The sequence below is a fragment of the Apteryx rowi genome, unplaced genomic scaffold, assembly GCF_003343035.1.
Source record: "Apteryx rowi isolate R43461 unplaced genomic scaffold, aptRow1 scaffold_40, whole genome shotgun sequence".
In the NCBI taxonomy this organism is placed as follows: Eukaryota; Metazoa; Chordata; class Aves; order Apterygiformes; family Apterygidae; genus Apteryx; species Apteryx rowi.
The window spans coordinates 3,051,437-3,073,587 of record NW_020450530.1 but is presented as its reverse complement, the minus strand read 5'-3'; the positions used below and the strand labels follow the sequence as shown (position 1 = coordinate 3,073,587).

The 22,151-nt window shown below is 48.7% G+C and overlaps 1 protein-coding gene across 1 annotated transcript in view; it reads left to right on the top strand.

The window, feature by feature from the left end:
* The window catches only part of TBX3 (T-box 3), a 97,265-nt gene extending 76,145 nt beyond the window's left edge, over positions 1–21,120 (top strand). Inside the window, exon 7 of the mRNA XM_026075271.1 lies at positions 20,981–21,120. Within this exon, the coding sequence (XP_025931056.1) occupies positions 20,981–21,120 (140 nt within the window). The remainder of the gene's footprint in view (positions 1–20,980) is intronic.
* The last annotated feature ends 1,031 nt before the right edge of the window (positions 21,121–22,151 follow it).

The following is a 22,151-nucleotide window of genomic DNA, read 5'->3' as shown; positions in this document are numbered from 1 at the left end:
TAAGGAAACGACCAAGCCTCGGCGCGCCCAGCGCGTCCTGCCTGCACGTTAAGGGTGGCTGCCCGTGGCTGCTAGCCCTCAATCATAACTCCATTAATATCTGGTGCTCTGAGCGCTTACGGTTGGCGGCGCGCACGGGGGAGAGGCGCTAGCCTGCCACCGCGGCTGCCTCTTCCCTCGGTCGCCAGCGGGGCTCCCTTGCCCGCCCGCGGAGGCAAACGCGCGTTTATTACGCGACCTTATTGCATCTGCTGGTGCGCGACTGCCGGCCGCGGCGGCTCCCCTCCGCGCCCCGCCGCCCTCCCTCCGCGGCGCTGGGAACCGCACCAAGGCCGAGGTGTTAACGAGTTACTGCAGGCCGCGGCGGGGATGCGGCGCGGAGCCACTTCGCGGGCGGCGGCGCTGGCAAGAGCCGCGGGACGGCGGCGGGGCGCGGAGGGAGCCGCGGGCGGCGGCGGAGCTCGCTGGCCCGCACGGCCAGCAGTGCTGTAGGAAACGCCTTGGGTTTCTTTACGGGCTCCTTTTCTCAGAGGAGGATTTTACTGCATGCGCAAAGAATTTTGAAAAGCAGCGGTAAATATTTTTTTTCTGCTGGCAAGTTATTTATTGGCATGAAGAGAGGATTTTTTTTTTCCCTCTTTATAAAGCTACATGTGGTGACCATATAGGATCAGAAATAATGTGGCCTTTCTGGTTTTGAAGAACTGCTAATGTCGTTAAAGGTCTTCCTAACACGCTAGCTAGGAGTTCARAAAGTCTCGGCTTTTATCCTGGGCATATATTTGGTTGTTTATAAAGTGCAGACTTCCTTATGCTTCAAGTGCATCAGGAAGATTTCTTAACTCTGTAGAAGGATCTGTTTTCAACTATATTCTTCTCTGGAAATTGGACTGTTTAACTAGTGTCTTTCACACTTCTTTTCTGGCTGCTATTTTTATACATTCAACCACAGAAGAGGTTCCCGCACACAGAAGCAAACAAAGAATTTTCCTCTCTGCTTTGTATTACAGAAAATATCTGTGCCAGCCACTAATTGTCCATTGGTGCTAATAAGTGGCTAAAACAATATTAAAAGATAACCCGAGCAACCTATCTTCTTTACTTTAATTTGACTTACTGAAGTCAGGAAGGTTTTGACGAAGACCTGACTAGACGCGTCCATGGAATCTGTGTACTAAACTTTTGGACTGTTGATTTTGAGGGTCACTTATCTAAGCTAAGTTCAAAGTGTCACCTGCTTTAATCCCCTTTCTGTCATGCTCGGAGAGACTCCACACAGCACACAGTCCGTTTCTCAGAGCGCCTGGAAAAAATTCTGTCTCGATTTTTTTCCCCCTCGCAAATACACTAGGAATTTCTCCCCTCAGTTTTAGCGACTCTTAGGAAAAACTCATTTGAATTCAATCATTAATATTTTCCGGGCATGCTCTTTTAGTGTGCCATTTGTAATAAGTTAGGATGAATTATATGTTTAAAAAAAAAAAAAGAAGAAGAAAAAAGGGAGAAAGAAAAAAAGAAAAAGCACAGAGAAAGAGGGCCTTTTCTATTAAATAGAAACAAGATGTTCAAATATAGAATGTATGAATTTGAAATCTGATGTTTTCCACTCTTGGATGCTGATGGCATTAAAAAAATTCACTTTGCTGCTTCTGCAATTTCAGTCCTTACATAGAAACATAAATTATCCACGGGGATATTATTTTTAATTAAAATTCTCTTTCCTGAAGGAGTTGTTTTAAACTTCTCTTTGGTTTTCCAGAAGATTTTTCTTTTTTCTTCGATTTAACGTTTCCATTAACTGGAGCATTCTTAAGCTGTGTCTTGTAAGCAGAGCGGGTTGGCGTTTTTGAAACTTTGACAAAAAACAGTCCACTTGTTTTGGTGAAAATGCATAGTTTCGAAACAACTCAGAGGGAGTGGAAAAGCTTGGAGCTCTTCAAACATGTCAATGAACACTGTTCACACACACACACACACACCAAAAAAGCTTCCATGTTTTTTCGATGAGCTCTTGAACCTGRAGCTACATGTTCAGATTTTCGAGGGGCAAACCTAAATTTATGCATCTCCAGCCATATTTAGGAGTCTAAATATAAATGGTGTCATTTGCAAAAGTGCTGAACACTCACAAATCTTGGTGAAGACAAGGAGGACAGCTCTTGTTCATCGCCACGAAAATCTAGTCCCTTTTCTCTCACTGCCCAAATGTGACTTTGGGAACTTGGACTAGCTGTTGAGTTTAGCTGCCTTTATCATTTCCTCTTATAGAAGACCTGGAGAAGCAGGAAAAGTACTTCTGTATTCAGTGAAATAAAGGACTTGAAGCACTTGGTGAACTTCAAATGGTTTGAAAGCAGTAGGGCCCAACACACCTGCTTTATGTTATGTGTGTAGATGGTCTGAAAGGAACCACCTCGGCCATTCAGCCCCTTTCCCTGCATTCTTAGGCAATCTTGTGACAGGGCCCAGAAGAGTTCCCAGAACATCTGTTCTGTAGCCACAAAATGACTCTTGCCACCCTGGGATGGACATTGAGGGGCTGGTGGAGAGAGCAACCGTCTGAGATGCAGTGGAGCACCCTAGGGTGAGAGCCGGGCACATCGAGGGCTCAAGTCATTGCTGTGGCTCAGGCTCATTCATATTGAACACACTCGGGTTTTTGTATTTTGAATTGGTCTTTTATCTTGGTGTTTTGTCTTTCAAAATTCTCCTCTCTTGTGATTTCAGGCTAAAGAGGCCAGAAAACTGTGTGGAAATGAAATTTCTGTTAAAAATGGGAAAAGGCGAGAAAAGTTGCCTTCTTTCTCTATGACCACTGGGAAATTCTTTTGGTAGGGGAAAGAGGGATTTTTCTGTTAGTTGGGGCTGACAAATATTGATGTGACATGTGCCATGATTTCTCATGGGCAATTCTAGGTTTTGTTGGGTTCTCTAGGACTACTGGAGTCCCAGTGCAACAGCTGAAACTCCCCTGGCCTGTCTAGCTTCCTCTCTTTTCAGGTGATTGATGTCACCAAGTGCGTGTCCTGTACGGCAACCTCTAAAGAAGGTGAATAGGAATTGAGAGCACAGACAGAAGTGCTGGGGCAGGTACATCTGCAAAGATGTCCTAGTGGTTTCATTGATGACTTCCCCCCCCCCCCATAAGTAGTTTCTGAATCAATCATTCTGCTATCAGTTAGCTCTAGAGATGGATGATTAACGCTAGTGAGATAAGAGTCAGGACTCCCCTTCCAGTGATTTGACTGCTTTTTGTTAACAGTGGTCTGAGTGCCATTATTTCCCATAAAAGACATCTGGAAAATCATCAGTGTGTGGTGGAGAAAGTGGCTATTCTTTGCTTTGTACTTCCCTTTGATCCAAAATGGAGCACAGTTCACTGCTTTTGAGATCAATAGCTTCCATTCTGGAGCATTTTTCATTTTTGTATGCCCTGGGTGATTTGAACTACTTCTTTATAGAATATGAATGTGAACATTTTTTTGTCAAATGGGTTTGTTTATAAATTTGCAACAGCGACATCAATGCCAGGAAGAAAATGGCATGGACCAGCTGTATGTCCCCCCGCTGAGTACAACCGATTGAATTGTTCTGCTGATTTTGTTTAGCTTTACCTTTGTAATACCACACAATTAAAGATTCACAAAAGTATGTGTGACCATGGTTGTGCTGATCAACCTGAAGGGGAATCAAAGCAGAGACCTCCAGACCCAAAAAGCATTAACTGCTATAGTTTGAGCTTGAGCTGCCTGTTTGGAGTAGTGATGGGTTCAAAGCCTCTTTAGACTGGACAAAAAAGGGTTCTTTGAGGGACTGGAATGGGAAAGTTTTTGTGTGCATAAGGATGTAATAGAAATGCTGAACTGTGGTCTGGTCTCTTTGACTGAGAGTAGCTAATCTGTGATTCATGAGCTGCATACAGCTCTCCAGTGCTTCAGATGTGGGTCCTGTGCAGGACTTCGTCACACGGCTGATGTGAGGCAATGATGAGCTAAGGCTGCTGCTGGTAAGCCTGGTACATCACTGCAGGCCTGATGGGGCTGGTGTTATGCTGGGACACAGTCTCATGTTCAGCACAGACTTGGKCAAGGGTGGATCCCTGGGATCTTACTCATTGTGTCCCTCTAGTGAACTGCTCCCAGAGCCTTCCCCATTCCTATGCTTTGATTCCTCTGTAGAGATATGTCTGGATGGGTGAGAAAGACCATATTGTGCCTCTCCTTATGTAAGTAGCTCTTGGAAATGTGAGAAGGTCTGACAATACTGAGCAGGAACTCAAGTTAGTTGACTCAAATTCTAAGTTGACCTAAGATCTCTAAGTTCAATGACCGGCTCAGCCGTTGAGTTGTTTGCTCAATATCTTTCCTCTCCAGCACTCGGTTCTGTAGTATTCAACCTGGAAGGTCCTGCTAATGCGAGCAGGATTAGGCACAGGTCTATGAAGAGCAAGAGGAGGCCATTATTTTCACAGGAACGGAAAGTCGGACCTTAAATCTTCGGAAGAGAGTAGTGCCTACAAACCAGCTGTCTAATACAACTACTGTGTTAAACTTGCAGCAGGGAAGGGAGAACAAAAATGTGTTTTGCAGTATAATATTGCTTTGTGCCTATAAAAAGGCTTCTAATTTTATGTTTTAAAGGCAAACATTACAGTTAATTGAAGAGCAGAGAAGAAAAATGGATCTCCTTTTCTAAGCGCCAGTAAGACTGGGTTCTGGGCCAGTGGTTCTGTGAGAGGTCTCCATTTACTACCTGTCCTAAACCTCAGGTATTTTAGAAGGAAAATGCCTGCCATATATTAAAGAGAAAAGTCATTAAATGGATGTCAAAAAAAAAAAAAAAAAAAAGGACAGAGAAAACCCATATGACTGAATTTATGGCTTGCTTAAGAAGCACAAGTTAGCACTGAGAAAATGTGAATGAGAACAAGGAGGCATCCGTGCAATGGAAAAGGCATCTACCACTTGCTGCCTTCCCAGTGGTGACCTCGGAAGAGGGTCCCCCAAGCCGGCAAAGCCGCTGTCCCATCACTGCAGTCTGGACCTCCTCTTGCCTTTCACCCCAGGCCCCCCTTGCTTGAATGGAATAACCCTTCTCTACCTCACTGGGAGTTGAGTTAGGCCCCGTGCCCAGAATGTCGCTTGATTTTTATTGCTACGGTGAATGCACCCATTTGCCTCTGGAGGAAATGGGGCTGAGCCTGAGCAGTCCTGAGCCAGCAGGAAGTACAAGGCTTTGTGGGCATCCATGCAGGAGCCAAGTTAAATGCGCAAGAGGAAAAGTGAGTGCTCTCAGGGACAGCAGATTCAGAGCAGGGCTCAGGTTTGGGTAGGAGGATGCAGGAAGAGGGGAATGTGGAATTTTAGCCATGGCCTTGATGGTAGCAGAGGTGTTCAAAGAGTTTGGCGTAGCACCAGCAATCAGGCTGGCGACCTGTCTAAGGGCTGCGGGTAATTTTTGAGATCTGTCTGCAGGAAGAGTTGTTGTATTCACCCAGGCTTGTGTTGTCCCAGAAGTATGGGCAGTAGGAGCGAGAGGGTTCCCTTTAACACAGTGAGTGGGAGTAAGAGGTGGGCAAGAGGCAGGCAGAGACTGTGGGTTTGGCATTGCTGTGAGCTCCTGTTGAACTTCAGACTTTTCTTTCAGACATCCAGGAGCTTTCTGGGGTCCCCGAGACAGTCTCAGGGAGGCTGGCAAAGCAGCAACAACCACCTCCTCTCACTGCTGCCCTTATGCCAGGCTCTTAGAAACACTGATTTCTTTTCAAAGGTTTTGAACAGAAGAAAAGAGCTAGAGATCACATCTCAGAGGGCATCTGTTCTTAGCCCTTCTCATTCCTATCTCTTGTTTCAGCAATGAGACATTGCAGTCCCTGGGACCAGCATCATAGACGGGCTGAACCATGACATGGGGTGGTGATTCTTCCCAGTTTTGCATGCACTGTCTTGTAGGGACCCACATACTTGGTCTTATGGAAGATGTTATGTGGTGCTGTTGCTCCTTGCCTACCTCTGTCTACTGCCCTATGTCCTGGTATACAAACCATCACAGTATTTAGGTGTGTGTGTGGGGGTTTTGGGGGGGGGACGGGGGGGAGAAATTAGAAAATACCTGTGTGGAACAGTGACTCCCCTTCCATACTACGGGTAGCAACAGTTTAATGAAATTTTGTTTTGTTTTGTTTTTCTCAGGGTTTTTTTTTTTTGGGGGGGGGGCTGCAGAGTGAATTGGTCCAGCTGCCTGATCTGATGGAGAATTAACCCTCCAAAAAGACAGCCACCTTATTGCCAGACCCCACACAGTCCTGTTCCTCTCTGTACCTTTAGACTGGCTTGGCTGTGCATGACCAAGCCAAGTAAGGCTGCTGCCAATACTTTAACTGTGTTGCCAAAGGGCTATGGAGGGGAAAGGGAGAGACCTGCCCAGTGAGAATCCTGCTCTAAACCTGCACAGATAAGCAAATGGCTTGGGAGAAAGAAGACCTGTTCTCAGGTCAGCTACTAATATGTAGCCGTGTGGCCTTGGGCACCTCACCTAATCTCTCTGCGCCTGTTTTGCCCCCATCCTTCTGCCTTGTGAACGCCTGAGAGGCAGGACTGGCCTCTCCCTGCGCATAGGATGCTTCACACGGTGTTGCCCTATCATGGTGTGGCCTCTGGACTATATCACAGCCCTACTACTATTAATAATCCAGAGGATTAGAAAGATAAGCCAGTTGCAGCAAGACTCAGGCTTGTCAGTGCTGTCCACTGACTTGTGGTATCTTATAGGTGGGGGAACTGTTTCAGTCTGTTTATTTGCAGTCTATAACTTTGAAAATGGTCTAATAGCTGCTCAGGTTTTATTTCTTTGCAAACCCCTCAGCGTAGGAGACATCTGTGCTGGCAGAATTATCTTTTTCTTTTTTTCCTTCCTTACAATGGTGCCTTTAACAAGAGCTGTTTTTTAATTGGTAGCTCCGATGTATCCCTCCCCCTCAGCTTGGGGGAGATGTCTGACAAGTCATATACAAGTAATATAGGGGCAGATTGAATACATGTATTTCATCTGCAAAACGCGGCATGTCAGATACTTAATCTATATTTTGTCCCGATGAAGCCAAATATTTTATTTATATTCTGGCAAAGCACAATAAAACCCGGCCCTTTTCCACATGCTTGGCTCCGCTGCGTTATTTCAGCTCAAGGCGGAGGTCGCTCTGCAGTTCAGGTGCTCTGGTCTTGCTGGCTTGAGATGTGCCTGCCTGCCCTTGGGTCCCGTGTGCTCCAGCTGGCCTTGGTTCTGGCCACACTGGCAGGTCCTCTCCCATGCTTGGCAGGCTCCGGGATCTGACTCTGCATGTCAATCCTGGGCAGGTTTGGCCACATAGGTGGGCTGTAGGACTCCCTGGGGTCACAGCAAGGTGGAAGTTGTTTATTCATGGAAGAGGATCTAATTGAAGCAATTCGGAACCACTTGGCGCTGGGAGCAGGTGCTTTAGCAGGGTAGTGTGTGCTTGTGTGGCATGGGGCTTGCTCAAAGGGTGGAAGCGGGCAGGAGGGAGAGCTGGGCACTGGCTGATCTCCGTCTAGGGTCATCCTTCCTTATTTGATGTAATACTAGGTGGATTTTGCTCCCTGCTCTATGCAAGAGTGTTTTTCCGTATGACAGGTCATGATCTCCTTTTTGCAGATAGGGAAAATGAGGCACACACAAGTGAAGGATAGAGACAAGATTTTTGAGAGCCAGCCCTGGTGCTCTGTCTGCTAGGCTGAGCTGTCCATGTTGTTGTGCATCATCTTAGCATGCAAAGCCAAGTGGTGCTCAGGGCTGATGTTCACACGGCTCCCGCCATGCAGGTACAGCTCCTTGTGGGAGGCCTGCGCGTCCCAAGGATGTTTAGGGGTGCAGCTAGAGGTTTGAATGAAGTCAAGTAGAGAGTTGCCATCCTTCAGAAAGGGGGATTTATGAGACCATCCAGTTCCTTCCAGCTGCGGGACCTGACTTAGCCCTACCCAGTTGCCAAACTGTAACTAAAACACACATATCTGTTTCTTTTCTCTCTCCTGCTCTTGTATTTTAGCACAAAGGAGACTTAGCACAGACACTGTGTGGGGAGGAAGGGATGAGGTTTATGTACATGACAGAAATTACCTGTGAGCAACATGGCCAGAGTGGGCTTGAGGCTTTTCAGTGCTGTAGGACAAGCTAAACAAGCCAGCCAAGCCAGAGGGGCTGGGGCAGGGCTGCTTGTGCCATGGAAAAAGTAGGAAGTAGTAGTTGGGAAAGAGTCTATGGGAACTTGGCTTGCTGCTCCTGCTGCCGCTGGAGGATTGTGATTTTCCTGCTGGGGGAACGTGGTAGCTCTTTGCCCTCTGCAAYAGCAGCCAGCCTGGCTCCCCACGGCTCTGGCACACGTTGTAGCTCTTCGATTGCCCTTGGCAGCCTGCTGCCAAGACACCTGCTAATTTGCGTGTGCCTAGTCAGCCCTCTGCATTGCACTTGATGCCTGCATTTCTGCATCCTCTAGCCTTCCCTTGCCCATTAGTCCTCTCTGCTACACCAGTAAGACCTCAGCTCCCACTGCTGCTGTGGCTTTCTGAACCATTCCAGTCCTACTGTATAAGGTGTTGTCCCAGGCTCCTGGAGCAATGATAGCTTGACAACTTGTGGTCACTACCTGATAAGCAGAGACTACCAWCAGCATGAACAACGATGGACCAACAACATATATTCTCAAAGGGGGATTTTATGGTGTCTGGTCTAGCAAACTTCCTGCATGTATAGCAATTCTGATGATGCTCTCATGTGTGGGTTCTCTGATATCCAGTAGTGTGGTTGAACTCATATGGCTGTCTCAGTGCAGGCACTGATTTTTTCTCTCTCCATGAAGTACAGGAGCTTTGTTTCTATGAGAGTGTTACTACTCTGTCAAACATGGTAGAAATGGGACAAAGYGTTCGACAACTGTGGGAAGGAGACTAAAAGAAACAAATGAACTAACAAAAAGGCAGATGCATGCATGCTAAAGCTGACCCTTCCTTAGGGAAACAGGCCAAGCTTTAGGGTATTGTTCTACAGAAGATCAGATTTTAGGGAGAGGCTTATKGATGAGCAAGATGAAGGCTTCTCTTTCTTACTCTCAAACGCCCAGCACTTTAGAGACCAATTTTTGGCACCTCTCTGCCCCCCCCGCTGCACCTGACTCATCCTCATCCCATGGATCCCAGCCTCTCCCTCCTCTCTCCCCACCATTTCCAGGCTCTTGCTGCTCTTCCCCTCAGCTTTGGCAGTGCTGGCACAAGCTAATAAGCTCAGGGCTTCCCCGGTGCAGTACACRCTGACACCCAGTCTGGCTGGCAAGCCAGCTCTGCAGTGCGCAGGCGTTGTGGCTGCAGGGAGCATGGCTCTGCCTCCAGAAACACCAGCGGAAGAGATGGTCCCCCCCATCTGGAGTCATGTGGGACTCTTGTGATGAGAGCAGTGTTTACATGAGGGAGGAGGCACTGGGGTTTTCACGCTGGGCTTTGGAAACATCCTCCCCAATCTGTTCCTCCTGAGTAGTTGGTCAGAAATGTTTATCAAGGGCTAGAAAGGAAACCTGTGTGTATAACAGCCCAKACCAGAAAGCCAGAAAAAATCTTGCTGAAACCACAGGGTCGGTCAGCCTGGCAGGTTTGCAGCACTAATTTACTGGTGGCTTAAACAAATAGAGGCAGAATTTCACTCCTCCCCTCTCCTCCTCTGCCATCCCACAGTCTGCTCCATTTCTGGCAACCGGTGTGTCCATGAGGTGAGGGAGCTGCTTTTTGTATCAGATCACTAGGCTCCATTTCTGGCTTTGCTGAAGATCCACTGGGCAGTTGAGCACAAATCGCTTCCTCTCCTCATTTCCTTCACTCGCAGAGCCTGCAGACTTTGCTAGCTGCTCATTGCCTGCTCCTGGATGCCTGTCTGCTGCCAGGTACGGGGTGGTGCTTGTCTTCCTGGATGGTCTTGCAAATGGGTATTGTAAAGTAGTGGTAATGACTTCTGGTGACTATCCTTTCTTTCCCCTCCCTCCTGAGGAAGAGGGGACTGAAAACTTAGTCTCCTCATCAAGTTGCTGAGTTAATTGTCCCCATCCACACTCAGCCTGTGATTGCTGCTGAGAACACAGCTTAGCTCTGACCCTGTTTCCTTTCCAATGACATTAATTTGCTTGACCTTGTGTTTGCTGATCTCATGTTCCCTTGCAGCTGACAGGCAGGTGTGAAGCAGGCAGGAGTCCCTGGAAAGGAAGGGCATGTGGTCCTTCGGACCCATTACTTACCAACCTGGCAGGAAATAAGTGCCGTGCTCCAGAGCAGGAACAACGACAGGCTGATGAGGATCCATTCTTCAGATCTAAATTTCAAAATGGGAGGCCTGATCCCACACTCCTCTCTGCTATGCCGAAGAGCTGCATTGTGCATGTGGATACTGGGTCTGCTGGGGATTCATGTTTTAGCCTCGCACGGGGATAACTAGGTCAATGCTGGTGGCCTAATCTGAGCTGCCAGTCAGACAGTGGCAGGCATGGTCTGTGGTGGTCAAAACTTCTGCCAGATGGCTTGGGTCTCCCTTTGTGAAGGGCCCCCATGGCTTTGTTTGACAAGTATTTAAGCAATGCCTGTTTTCCCTTGAAGAGGGAGCAAATCTAATGAATGCAGCTCTGTGCGAATCAGAGGACATGTTGCATCCCACATGGTGCCATGGGGTCCTGTGGGAATGGGTCAGTCTGTACAGGGTTGTTCGAAGGGAGAACGGTGGTGTTATTGCTTTCAAGGGGAAGAGTCAGGCCATGGTGTCTCGGGAAGCTCCTCTGCATGGGAGAGGGTGTATGGGTGTTGGACTACAGCACTGACTTCTGCGAGAAGGTGATTTTGCTGCCTGGGCTTATGATGCCTCTCTATCTCTGAGACACTTGTCTTTGCAAGAATTGCAGATCTGAACCCAGAATATGCTAGCAATCCAATGCAATCTCCTTGAAACCCAAACAAAAAGGACCTGTTGCTTTGAGGAGAGAAATATTCAGGCTTTCCAGATGAGCAACCAGTAGAAAAGAGGAACATCTTTGTTCTCCTTTTGTGTTCTCTTTCATTTCTTTTCTTTCCCTGTCTCTTGAAAGACAACCTTTTCCTCCTTGGAAGGTGCCATCACTAAGCTCACTTTCCCAGTTCTGAACCTCAAGAATGTGATAAACCTTAGTTGATTTTTCCAAGCGGATTGAACTAGTGTCAGGGCCATCTGCTCTCCAGGTCATTAGAAGAATTTGCACTGTAAAGCTTTGCCATGTGTTCTCTGTAGATTACATACACCTTTGGCTGTGCTCTTGTTAGCTGCTCATTATTGGTTGGTTTGAAAAGCTTTCCTTATAAATGCCGTGTCCCAACCACACGTGTTGTATCGGTGATTTTATAATGACCCATTTGGAATTATTTAGCCAGGGAACCTTGCAGTTTTTCCTTTCAATGTGTCCTTATAAGATGCCCAACTCCTACATTTAGTCTATGAATGTACCCACGCTATTAGATCCACTTGTTTATAATAGCAACCAAATGTCTTCAAATATTCAAGCCTCCTTTTATTTTTTTACAGCACTGGCAGTAAGCCTTTACATGTTAACTCTTGGCCTCTCTGGGTAACCTCTTATTTAAAAGCAACTTAATTGACTTTACCAGGCCTGGGCTATTTTTCATTTCTTTCTAGAAGACTCATTACTGGAGATGGATGTTTATAAACTGGATCTTTCTCTCTCTCTTTCTCTCTCTCACACACACGCATACACACACACACACTCTTTTACCCCTTCCTGCCTGTTTACATTAGCAGGCCATAATCATATTCATGGCTTCACATAGTTTGGCTAAGATATTGTCATGGTGATCCATTTTAAAAAGAAACAATTAAATAGTAAGTGCTGAAAGGGAAAATGTTAAAAGTTAATAGAAATCATAGGGATTTCTATGTCAATTAAATGGTCAGAATTAGAATAGAGATTGGATTCCTCGATACAGGTAGGCTTTATACTGGTATAATTCATTTTTTAATGTGTGATGTAAAACAGGTGTAATGCAATGGTAAACTGGGCCCTATGCTTTTTTTTCCTCCTCTGCCTTTTGGAAGTGATGTTATCACTGCTATTTGGAAAAAAAAGGGAGGAGAATGGTGGTAGATATTAATCAAGCCACACTCCTTGGCATAATAGATCCTCAAAAGTTAAGCGTGCAGCTGCCTGTAAAAGCTTAAGGCCCAAGTACTTTGTATGTATAAGCCTGTCTATCTCTGCATGCAGGATGCATCCTTCAGTCTGCAGCCTTTGTTTGGATATATAATACACCAGATCCTCAGGCCGTCTTGTGTTGCTCTAGGTTTCATAGTGTCAGTGGATCTAGCCTGATTGCCATCAGTTGAACACCTGGTGTAATACACTCCTGCGTTGTCCCTGTTTTGGCTTAAATCCACTGACCTGTTCTGGCAAAGGGRATCCGAACACCCAATGCATTTGTTTGGTATGTAAGTTCTACTACTAGCATGTGGGTAACCACTAGGAAAGTCCACTCTGCTTCTTGCTTTGCCTCTGTTTATATCTCCTGAAATGGCATCAGAGGTGAGAGAGGCAGAAACACCATTAGACCATCTTGTTCATCCTTTTTCCTGTTTCCACTTTGTACCTGATCAGTCCATTTTTTGTTCATTAGCTGCTGTCTCATTTTAAATACCCAGTWAATGGAGAGTCACAACACTTCCCACTGTTTTCCTCCCAGAGGAGCTTGTTGGAAGGATTTTCCTGCTTATTCATCTTAAATAATTGCCTGTGCTTCATTTTACCTTTGTTTTCTTCTTCATCTTGGTGCTCGTTTGCTGCTTAGCTCTTTTTGGCATTGCAGGAAGGAGCAATGGGCCATGGGCTCTCAGTCAGCATCCTTACCCAGTCTCTCCTATGGAAAATGACCCAAGTAGCAGACCATATTAACGGGATCCCAGATCTTCCCTTGAGGGCAAACAAGTGCATTTTCTCTGCACCCTGCCATCTTTATACTCATCCTCACAGACTGGTGAAAGCTGGGCTTTCAAGTCCTAGATGATCAGCCTTGGCAACTGGGTCGACTTTTCTTCTCAGTTTTCATGCTCCTATCATGTCTGCTGGGGTCTGTTTTTTTCTGTATCATTATCACAAGCTATGYGCAATCTAGATCAAACAGACCTATACGATGATACATGGTGGAAGCACAGAGGACTCCAATGAGGGCTTCTCTGCATTAGCCACTCGTAGCAGCTGATGATTCCTCCCCTCAAAATTGCAGGTCCTTTCTGTCCTTTCCATCATGAACCTGTTGTCTTGTTCTTTCCAGACTCCTTATGGCTTTTTTGGTGGTTGTCCAGCAGCAGAGTGCAAGAGAGGAACCACAGCCTGCACTTCTCTTGTATCCCGCTTTTCCGTGAGCGGTGCTCCTAGTGCGGTATCTGCCTGTCCTGGCATTATTCCTTATTATAAATTCAAGACTAACTTTCTGCCCCGTGCTCTCTCTGGGACTAATCATTGATTTTAATGGATTTTGGATAAAACCACAGTTGAAGAATATGGATTTTGAATAACTTTCCAACCACCTTTCCCTGAATTAAATCCTCACACATAATTTTGTGCTCTTTCTCCATCTTTTTCTTTCCGCTTTTTGTGCCTTTCTTCTCTCTTTTTAATCTTCTCTTGCTGTTCACAGGTTCCCTTAGCTGGGTAGCATCTGCTGGTTTTATTAATGGGCTGTGTAATCCATTTACAGGGTCATTAATGAAAATATTAAATAAGACCAGACCTAACAAAAGATCCTTGGAGTACTCTGCAAGATACCTCCCACAAGTGTAATACTTGGCTTACTGCCTTTCTGGCAGGTTTAAATCCACATAGCAATGTTCATATTATGATTGTTATTATTATTGGCCTTAGGTGATAATTAGAAATCCAAGCCAAAACCTAGGTTTTGTGGTGATAAGCATGGCATACACATGCTTTAATTATTTATTAGAAAACAGCAGAGTCTTAGTGTGGTGGGGGTCCTGCTTTTGTCTGAGTGCTACAGGAAGAAGAGACTGTTGCTGGTCCCAGGGTGGTTACAGTATGAAAAGAAAATGGACTAAATGAAGGATGAGAAGGGTGACAGAGATCAAGGGCTTTGCCAAAGGCTTCGCCCTCTGGCAGTAGCCATGCAATAGTCCACGCTGCCTCTCAGTCAGGTAGCACTTGTCTGCATCTGCCTGGCTTTACCTTCCCCATTAAACTGTACAAGCACTGAATACCTCATGAGCAACCCAAACAGGGCACATTTTCAGAAGTTCTTCTACTCCCCAAACTTGCYATTTTTGTAAAAAGTAAAAGCAAGTATTTTGAGGGGAAAAAAAAAGATATAAACCAGTCTGTGAGTCTTCTGGACTACCACTGCTCGGCAGACAGGCTAAATGCCTGACATAAAACATAAGTAGAGGTGTTTCTGTTGACCCACTGACATTTTGCATCCGTGCTTGTTTCTGCTGATCTGCTATTTGAACTAATATCCAAGCTGATTTTAAGATTTGTAAATAGGTCTTGAGTTCCTACTCAAATGAAGGAGATGAACAGGTGAGCATGGTGTACAGTAGATGGTAGCACAAAGCCATAGGTAATCTGGAAAGAACAGAGGGAGAATGCAGCAAAATACCTGATGAAAAGGATTCTAGTGGGTGACCTGTAGGAAATGTGGAGTGATGAATTTCCAGAGCTGGGAATTTCCAGGACTAATATACCCAATTCCAGATCAAAATCTTATCTTTCAGGCTTTAAATACTAGAAATAATACAGATTAATGTCTGTATGTGCAAAGTGTGCATTGGATGTGCAGAGATGTTTGTGTTTCTCCCTATGTCCGCACTTGCATGTTAAGTGCTTGGACACACGCTCACAAATGTTTACGGCAGTTTATTTTCATACCAGCACACACATTGAGACTCCTGCGTGCTGCAGGTTTCAGGCCTTCAGTTTTGTTTCAGGAGACCTACCCTGGTGCGCCTGCTGCATATAAGATACCTTTATATGGTCTCCTTACCAGGTGCTTTGTCCACAGTGTGTATGCAGATAACAGAACCTGCCTGTGACTCTCCAAGGGGAAAACAAAGTCTTTTTGTTACTTTGCAACTGTGTTTGAGCAGCTTTCAGGACTCCCAGCCTAGCAGCGCTCCTTGCAGACCCCTAAGTCCAGGCAAAAAATAAACAGAAAGGGTTAGGGCTTTTTTTTTTTTTTTTTTTTTTTTTTTTTTTTTTTTTTTGTGGTGGGGGGCTAAAGGAGAGAGGAGAGAAGAGAAGGAGACATTTCTATTGAAAAGAAGAAATTTTTAACCATGTTAGTTTCATTGGCCTGGAGGAACCCTATAGATTAGCAACCAGCAATACCCCCCCCCTCCAAACACACACACACACACACTCCTTCACTGCCACCCATCCGCGCTCCAACCCGGAGACCTTAAACAATCCGGTAGAAGGTGTGACTTCAAACTTGGTGGTAGGGATAAAGAGAAAGGAAGCCGGAATGTAAGCACTTGTGTGATGTGATTATTCCCAGAAATACCTCGACATATCCCTGCTGTCCTGGAACGGCTGCCAGCGGTCCCGTGGAGCTCAGAGCTAAGGTGCTGACCGCTGCGCTGGAGAGACACTGTGATACCTTATCAGGGAGAAGCATTGGGTCCCCTCGTAGTTACAAGCGGAAATAGGGCCAGTAGCCAGCTGAGCCCGCTGCCAGGGGGAGCGCAGCGCTCAGCACCCATGAGACCGCGGCCGAGCCCCTGCCCCGCAGCGCCGCCGCCAAGGTAAAGGGGCTCCCCCCCCCGGGGGCCACCCTGGGGCTCGCCCGGCCCCGCGCGACGAGTCAGGGCTCAGGGCCGCGCGTGGGGTCAGACCCGATGGGGGAAATGCGTGGGGTCGGCCCCGACGGGGCGGGCACGCTGGGGGCGGGGGGGGGCGCCCCCGCCGGCTGTCCTCGGCAGGGCTGGGGGAGGCGTTTGGGCCCCGTCCGTGGGTGGGGAGGTTTTGGGTGCCTTGGCTGGAGCCGTGCGTGCGTTTGACGGCGGTTTCTGGGCTGGGCTGCGAGCTCCGCCCGGGTCTRTGTGTACCGGGTTAGGGAAGTGGGGGTAGATCTGGGATCGCCTCTGCCTCCGGCGGGTTTTGGATGAGAAAGCGGCTAAGGATGCTCTGCGAAAACTCCTCTACTCCCTTCCCAAATGCTTTGTTATTCATTTATTCACCTTAAGTGATGCCCGGTTCTCCAGCTCTGATGCCATATGTCAAGGGAGAAAGACAATACTCTTATTTTCTCTTGGTTGTTTTTTTCCTTTTTTTTCTTTCTTTTTTTTTAATTTAAACGATTTCATTTACAGGGGAGGTGGAAGTGGGAGARGGCTAATGTATAACAGGTGTTTTGATTTCATGTTACAGTTTGAAAAGCAAATCTCGCCGTTTGGACCCTGTATTCACCCTTGGTTGGCGAAGAAAGTAATAATAGGAGTTGTTTAGGAATTCATCAGAGAGAAACCCACCCCCTTTCCCCGCCTCCCCTTTCCTGCGCCGTCGGTGGGATCCGGCACCCCCTGATTGTAGATGGCACAAAGCTTCGGGTTTTGGGTTTTTTTTTTTTTTTTTTGGGGGGGGGGGTCTGGTCTGTTTTCTAAGATGCTATTTCGTGATGTACTTTAGCATCTTGACACGAAGGGGCAAGGGGTTGGCTCTTACCTCCCGAAGGCAAAAAGGCACGGTGCGAGCAGAGGGAGAAGCTGCCCCTCGAAAACGGCGGGGAAATAAACGCGCCGGGAGGGGACAGGCGGCGGCGCCGGCTCGGTGGCGGCAGGTCCGCGGGTGCGGAAGGGGCTGTCCCGGCCAGACCTGCGCGCCCCTCCGCACCCCTCTGCCCGCCGCGGCTCGGGGCCGCGCAACCTCCGCGGTTGCGGGGTGAAGGGCAGCACGGCGGCGTGAGGGGCAGCGGAGACGGAGCCGCCGCCGATTTCTGCCCCGGCAGCAAATATATTTGGGAAACTGCTAGGCGAGCGGCTCTTTCAGGTCTCTTTTTGGGAGTTCTGTATTTGCTGCTGCACGTATCCAAGAAGTAGCTCAACATAAATATATATTTCTTTCCTATTTCCGCCTCCCTCCCACCTCGAAAATAATGAAAACCATTATTCGTRTAAACCGCGGCCCGGCCGCTCAGCCCTGCCCGTGTCAATCACGCGGGCAGCTAGGAGAGGAGGTACGAAACGTGCCTGGGTGAGATCTGCGGAGCCCAAATGTGCCCAGGTTGATGCGGGTATAAACGTGCGTGGAGCTGAACRGGGAACTGCAGCCCCCGACGAGGCGAGCTCGCAGCCGTTAGGGACAAAGCGCGGGGACGTGGATAAAAATAAAAAGCAGTTTCTCTCACTTTAGTAAATGTATCGCCTTCCGGAATAGTTGCGGTTCAATGAATATAGAATTGCCAATAAAGGAAGGTGTTTCCCCACCCGTTCGCAAATTCATAAATCCTGGATTGTAGTAGCTGGATTGTTGCACGGGGAAAAATAATACCTTTGCACAGTGCTATTTGGGGGTAACTGCAGTGAAAACTAATATCGGAATAGTAGCGCGACGGTAATGACACCGTCACGCCAGGATTTTCTGTGCTGGTTTTAGGTCAGAGTTTTGAAAGCGCCTAAAATGTATCAAGTATCTTGTAGCTTCTGAGTGTCACAAGTGCCAGGATAAAATGGATTCAGGATCCTAAATGAGATCTACTCTTAAAAACAGAAGTTAACCCAATTTCTGGCAATTCAAGAGATCGATCCTGCAAACGGTTTCACGGGTTGTTTTGATTCCTGGCAAAGCCCGTGGCTAGAAGTGTCTCTGCACAAAATTAATTACAAAATCGGGCTCTTATTTCTCCTGCCTGATCTCGCTTTTAGGTGTTTGTGTACAAACTCCTCGCCGTAATTGCTGTGCAGAGGTCCAAGAAACCAATATCTTTTTGGAGCCGTGGGCAATTTCCTCCTACTGCTTTTTGCTCTCCGAGGCTGCTCCGTCCTGCAACAAGCCTGGGTAATTTGTCCGGGCAGTCTTTTAATATTCGACACGAAGTTCAAGGGATGAAATGGCCCATTCCTCCTTTGGCTTTAAAGTTCGTTTCAAAGCTTTGATTTGTGCGCCCGTTGGTGGGAGAGGGGAGGGCAGGGGGCTCTCTGAACGCCTTGCAGCTAACGCCGCTTTTGAAGCGGCGGGGAGGAAACCAGAAATGAAACGTCTTCCCTCCAACTTGGAGAAAGTCCTGTGAAAACTCCTCGGACACTCATGCCCGCCAGGGATCTCTCCCTGGCAAAAGGCGCAGTCGTGTTTTCTCCGGCAAGTGCATTGCAAGAGCTTTCAGGCGCGGGAGACGTTTGTGTTTTAAATTACGGGGAAAGGAAAAAGAAAATTGCTTTCTGTCTGGAAAACAGGGAATTCACCTCCTTTTCCGGGGGTGGGGGGGAAGATGCTTTTGCTGTTGAAGCCGTTGTAATTTATCACTGGAAAGGCTCTGAAATCGTAGCAATCGTGATGATCGTTTTTAATGTCGAACACTAACAGTAGCCTTGCCTTGCCCGAGTCCACTTCCAGCTCCTTCTCCCAACAGCCCGTCCCCAGGAAACCAGCTCATGGATGCAAAGAAAACAAGGGCACTGGGTGCCTCGCTAATATTCCACACAAAGCAGTTTATTCCCCCCCCCCGAAAACGAGAGTTCAGTGATTATTTCTCTAATGCCCCCCAAGCAGCCCCCAAAACGTTGCATCAAACCCAAACCAGGGCGCCAAGGCAACCGTTAACTTCGGTTTGCTAGGAAATCACGAATTACTTTGGGCACAAGTTTGCGAAATTTCCAGCTTTTGCCTGTTTCTAGGAGAAATTCCTTTCTCTCTCACTAGACGCGCACAGACACCCCGGAATTTCTGCCCCTCCGAAGGGGTCCCGGTTTGACGCGAGGGGGAAACGAGTGTAATTTCAAAAGCCGACGTGCGCAGCCCGAACAACAGACGCCATCAAACGAGACGACTATAAGAAAGTTGTTGGGAAGGACGTAAGAACCACAAACACGGGTTTTTTTTTTTTTCGTAACCATACAATGTGGAAACTCTTAAAGGGTGCCATCTGTAGACATCTTGCAATCACTGGTCTTCCTTGTCATCTGAAGGAGAAAGGGGAAAAAATATTAAGTGAAGACACACTTTAAAATTACTTATACATTTTAAACATGCTGGCAAAGGGAACTGCCGGATAAACTCCTGCCCAGATTTCCTTTTTTTCTGGGGTAAATTATTTTAAGTTGTTACACGACTGTCTCCCTCCTCTCTCCCCCAACCTCCCGATTTTACTCAAACGAAAACAAACGCCTGCAGCCCTGCAAACATCCCGAGTCTCTCCGACGGATCGAGCCACCTCCTGACGGGTTTGCAGGGCCGATCCTGCAACCTCCAAGCGGGGGGAAATAGGCACCTGCGCTGTACCTACTCGTGGGAATGGGAGGAGGAGAAAAATGAGTGTGATGATCTGTTCTGAGCACGGAATTAGATAAAATACTTCGTAACGAGCCGGTGCAGCGCGGGGTTTTGGAGCCGGGGGTCAGCAGGGCTGGCCGGCTCGTCGCCGCGCTGCTCCTGCACGAAAGTCGCCTGCGAGCGAGTGGTGCAGCAAATCCTTCCTCTCCCAACGAGTTTCCTTCCCTCGATCCCGGGGCCTGACGGCGAGAGCTTCAGCCAGGAGCACGCTGCCATTTGTAAAGCCGCCAGCTAGGAACGGTTCAAGCAGGGGGAGATTTGGCCCTCGAGCAAGCAGGTTGTGCTCCGCGTACCTCTCCCACCGTACGGACGCGCTCCGTGGCTTTTCAAAGAGCGTTTTCCAGGGGAGGAGGACAACGTTAAGGGAAAGGCAGGGCCTGGGGATTTCTTTGCGCTTCGATCCGGTTATGCAGGGGTAACATGGCCTTTTATCACCCGTTGCCCCTCAAATCGGGGAAGGGGCAGAAAAGGGGGTTGCGCTGCCCGGCCGGGGAGAGGAGGGACGGGGCAGCGGTGCGGGCTCCCGCGCGGCGGCAGGGAAGGGTCGCGGCCGGGGGCGCCGCCGGGGCTTCGGAGGACGGTGAGCTGGGCCAGATCCCGGTTTAAAAACACGTGGCAGAATCGGGCCCTCCTTTGCCAGGGGGGTCGCCTGCCATTTCCCCCGCGCTGCCAGCGTCTCCAAACGGCGTCCATCGCACAGCCTGACAGGGGAGGGGGGGGGGTTGCTTTCTCCCCCCCCCCCCCAAGTCTCTTTTAAGCTGAATTTATGTTTGTGTGATGAAATGCCCCTCTGTGTTTAACATTCCCAATGATCATTTGTTTCCTTAGCTCCATTACTCCTTTATGAGAGCGCCTTTCTCCCGGGCGTGTTTAATCATAACCGCTTACGCAATATTTTCTTTGGGATAGATTCACTCAGCCTTATTACATATCAATTATTTCCTTACAACTTCGTTCCACACCAGCTGCTTTGTTATCTGGGCCTGCCACCCCCTACCCCCCTGGTGTGTGATGGGAAGGGAGGGAGACGTTTGTTTTTCCTAGGATAAAATACGGCTAATAATAATGCAGATTAAGTGGGAACGGGGGGAGAAGGGGGTGAAGCCGCGCAGCCGGCCTGGCTGTGTGCGCAGCGTCGCCGCGGATGCTCCGCGATGCTGGTGTTTGCGCGGGGGCTCCTCGTCCCTACGAGAAGTGCCGTGGAGCAGAGGAAGGGCGGACAAGACCGCTGCGGGTCAGAGCAGCCTTCCTCCCCCCATGGGCTCCCTCCCCCAGGTGGGATCGGGCCCCCCCCCTTCCCTACCCTGGGCCCCTCTTCCTGTCTTTGCGCAAGGCTGTGGGGCCCCGCGCTTCGCCTTGCGCCCTATTTTGGACCCGTTCCACCCTTTCTGCGCCTCCCAGGCTACGCGTTGGCAAAGAGGAGAGATTTGCTGCTTTACAGTTCCCGGGAGGATCTTTATCCGCCCACCCTCCCGCTGTCTCCTCCAACCGTCCTCCAGCCACCCGCCTGGAAAGGACATTTCGAGTCCATCCGAGCTTAAAAGATCCCCCACCTCCAGCTTTGAAATAATTTCAGTGTAAGTTTTATCGTGATTTTTACATCGTAAATACGCTGCCAGACTTGGTTTCTTTCTTGCTCCTCTTTCGGCTGCCTGGAGCTGGCCGGTTCCCCGGGGGGCGCGCAGGCGCCCGCGGCCCGGGCTGCCCCCGCTCTCCTCCGCCCGGCCACCGGCCGCTTCCCTCTCCAAGRGCTGGCTCGGCACTTCCAGCTCCCTGAGGGCTTCTCGTCTTGCCCCGGTCCCGGCTGGTGAGGGCAAGGAAAGCCGAGGCGGCCACGGGTGGGAGAGAAGGCTGCGGGCTGTCTCCGCCGTACTGAAGAGCCCAGCTGAGACCTGCTGGTTAAGCCGAGCCTTTATAGGGGAAATATATATATTCCTTTATGTGGGCTATAAAGCTGCACTCGTGGAAGCGAGAGGGGCCGGCGTGTGTCGCAGAGCAGCCCCRCACCGCCGCGGCCCGGGCGCGGTGCGGACCCCCACGCCGCGGGCGCGGCACCCACGGCCGGCGCGGTGCCTGCCGCCGAGCCCCTCTTCTCCGTCTGAATCGCATCGGCACCGTGACACGAGCGGAGCAAGGGGACCACGAAGCGTGTCAGAAGTCTGGGCCGGGCAGGAAATGTCGGGGAATTGGGGGGGTGGTTAAATTTGAGTTTTCTGGCTTTGGTGAGATGCTCGCTCCATCATCTTTACGCGCGCACACGTATATGTGAACAGATGACTTGGCGCTGGTGAAAAACACTTAGAAWAATGCCTCTGCCTCTGGCCAGGCCTGTGTAAATATCTCACTCTCCCACATGCCCGCCTAACTTTTCCTGATGCTGCGTTACTTGATCACAAATACATAATTTGCGAGAGTGTGTGTATACACAGAGCCGCTTTGATCTCCGCGCAGAAATACCCCCCCTGCCTCGCATTTGGAGGGGCTGCTGCCCCGAGAACAAAAGCAGAGAATAAAAATGGTCAAATAACACATTTTCAAATGGGAAGCGTGTGTCGGCTTCCTCGAGTGGTTC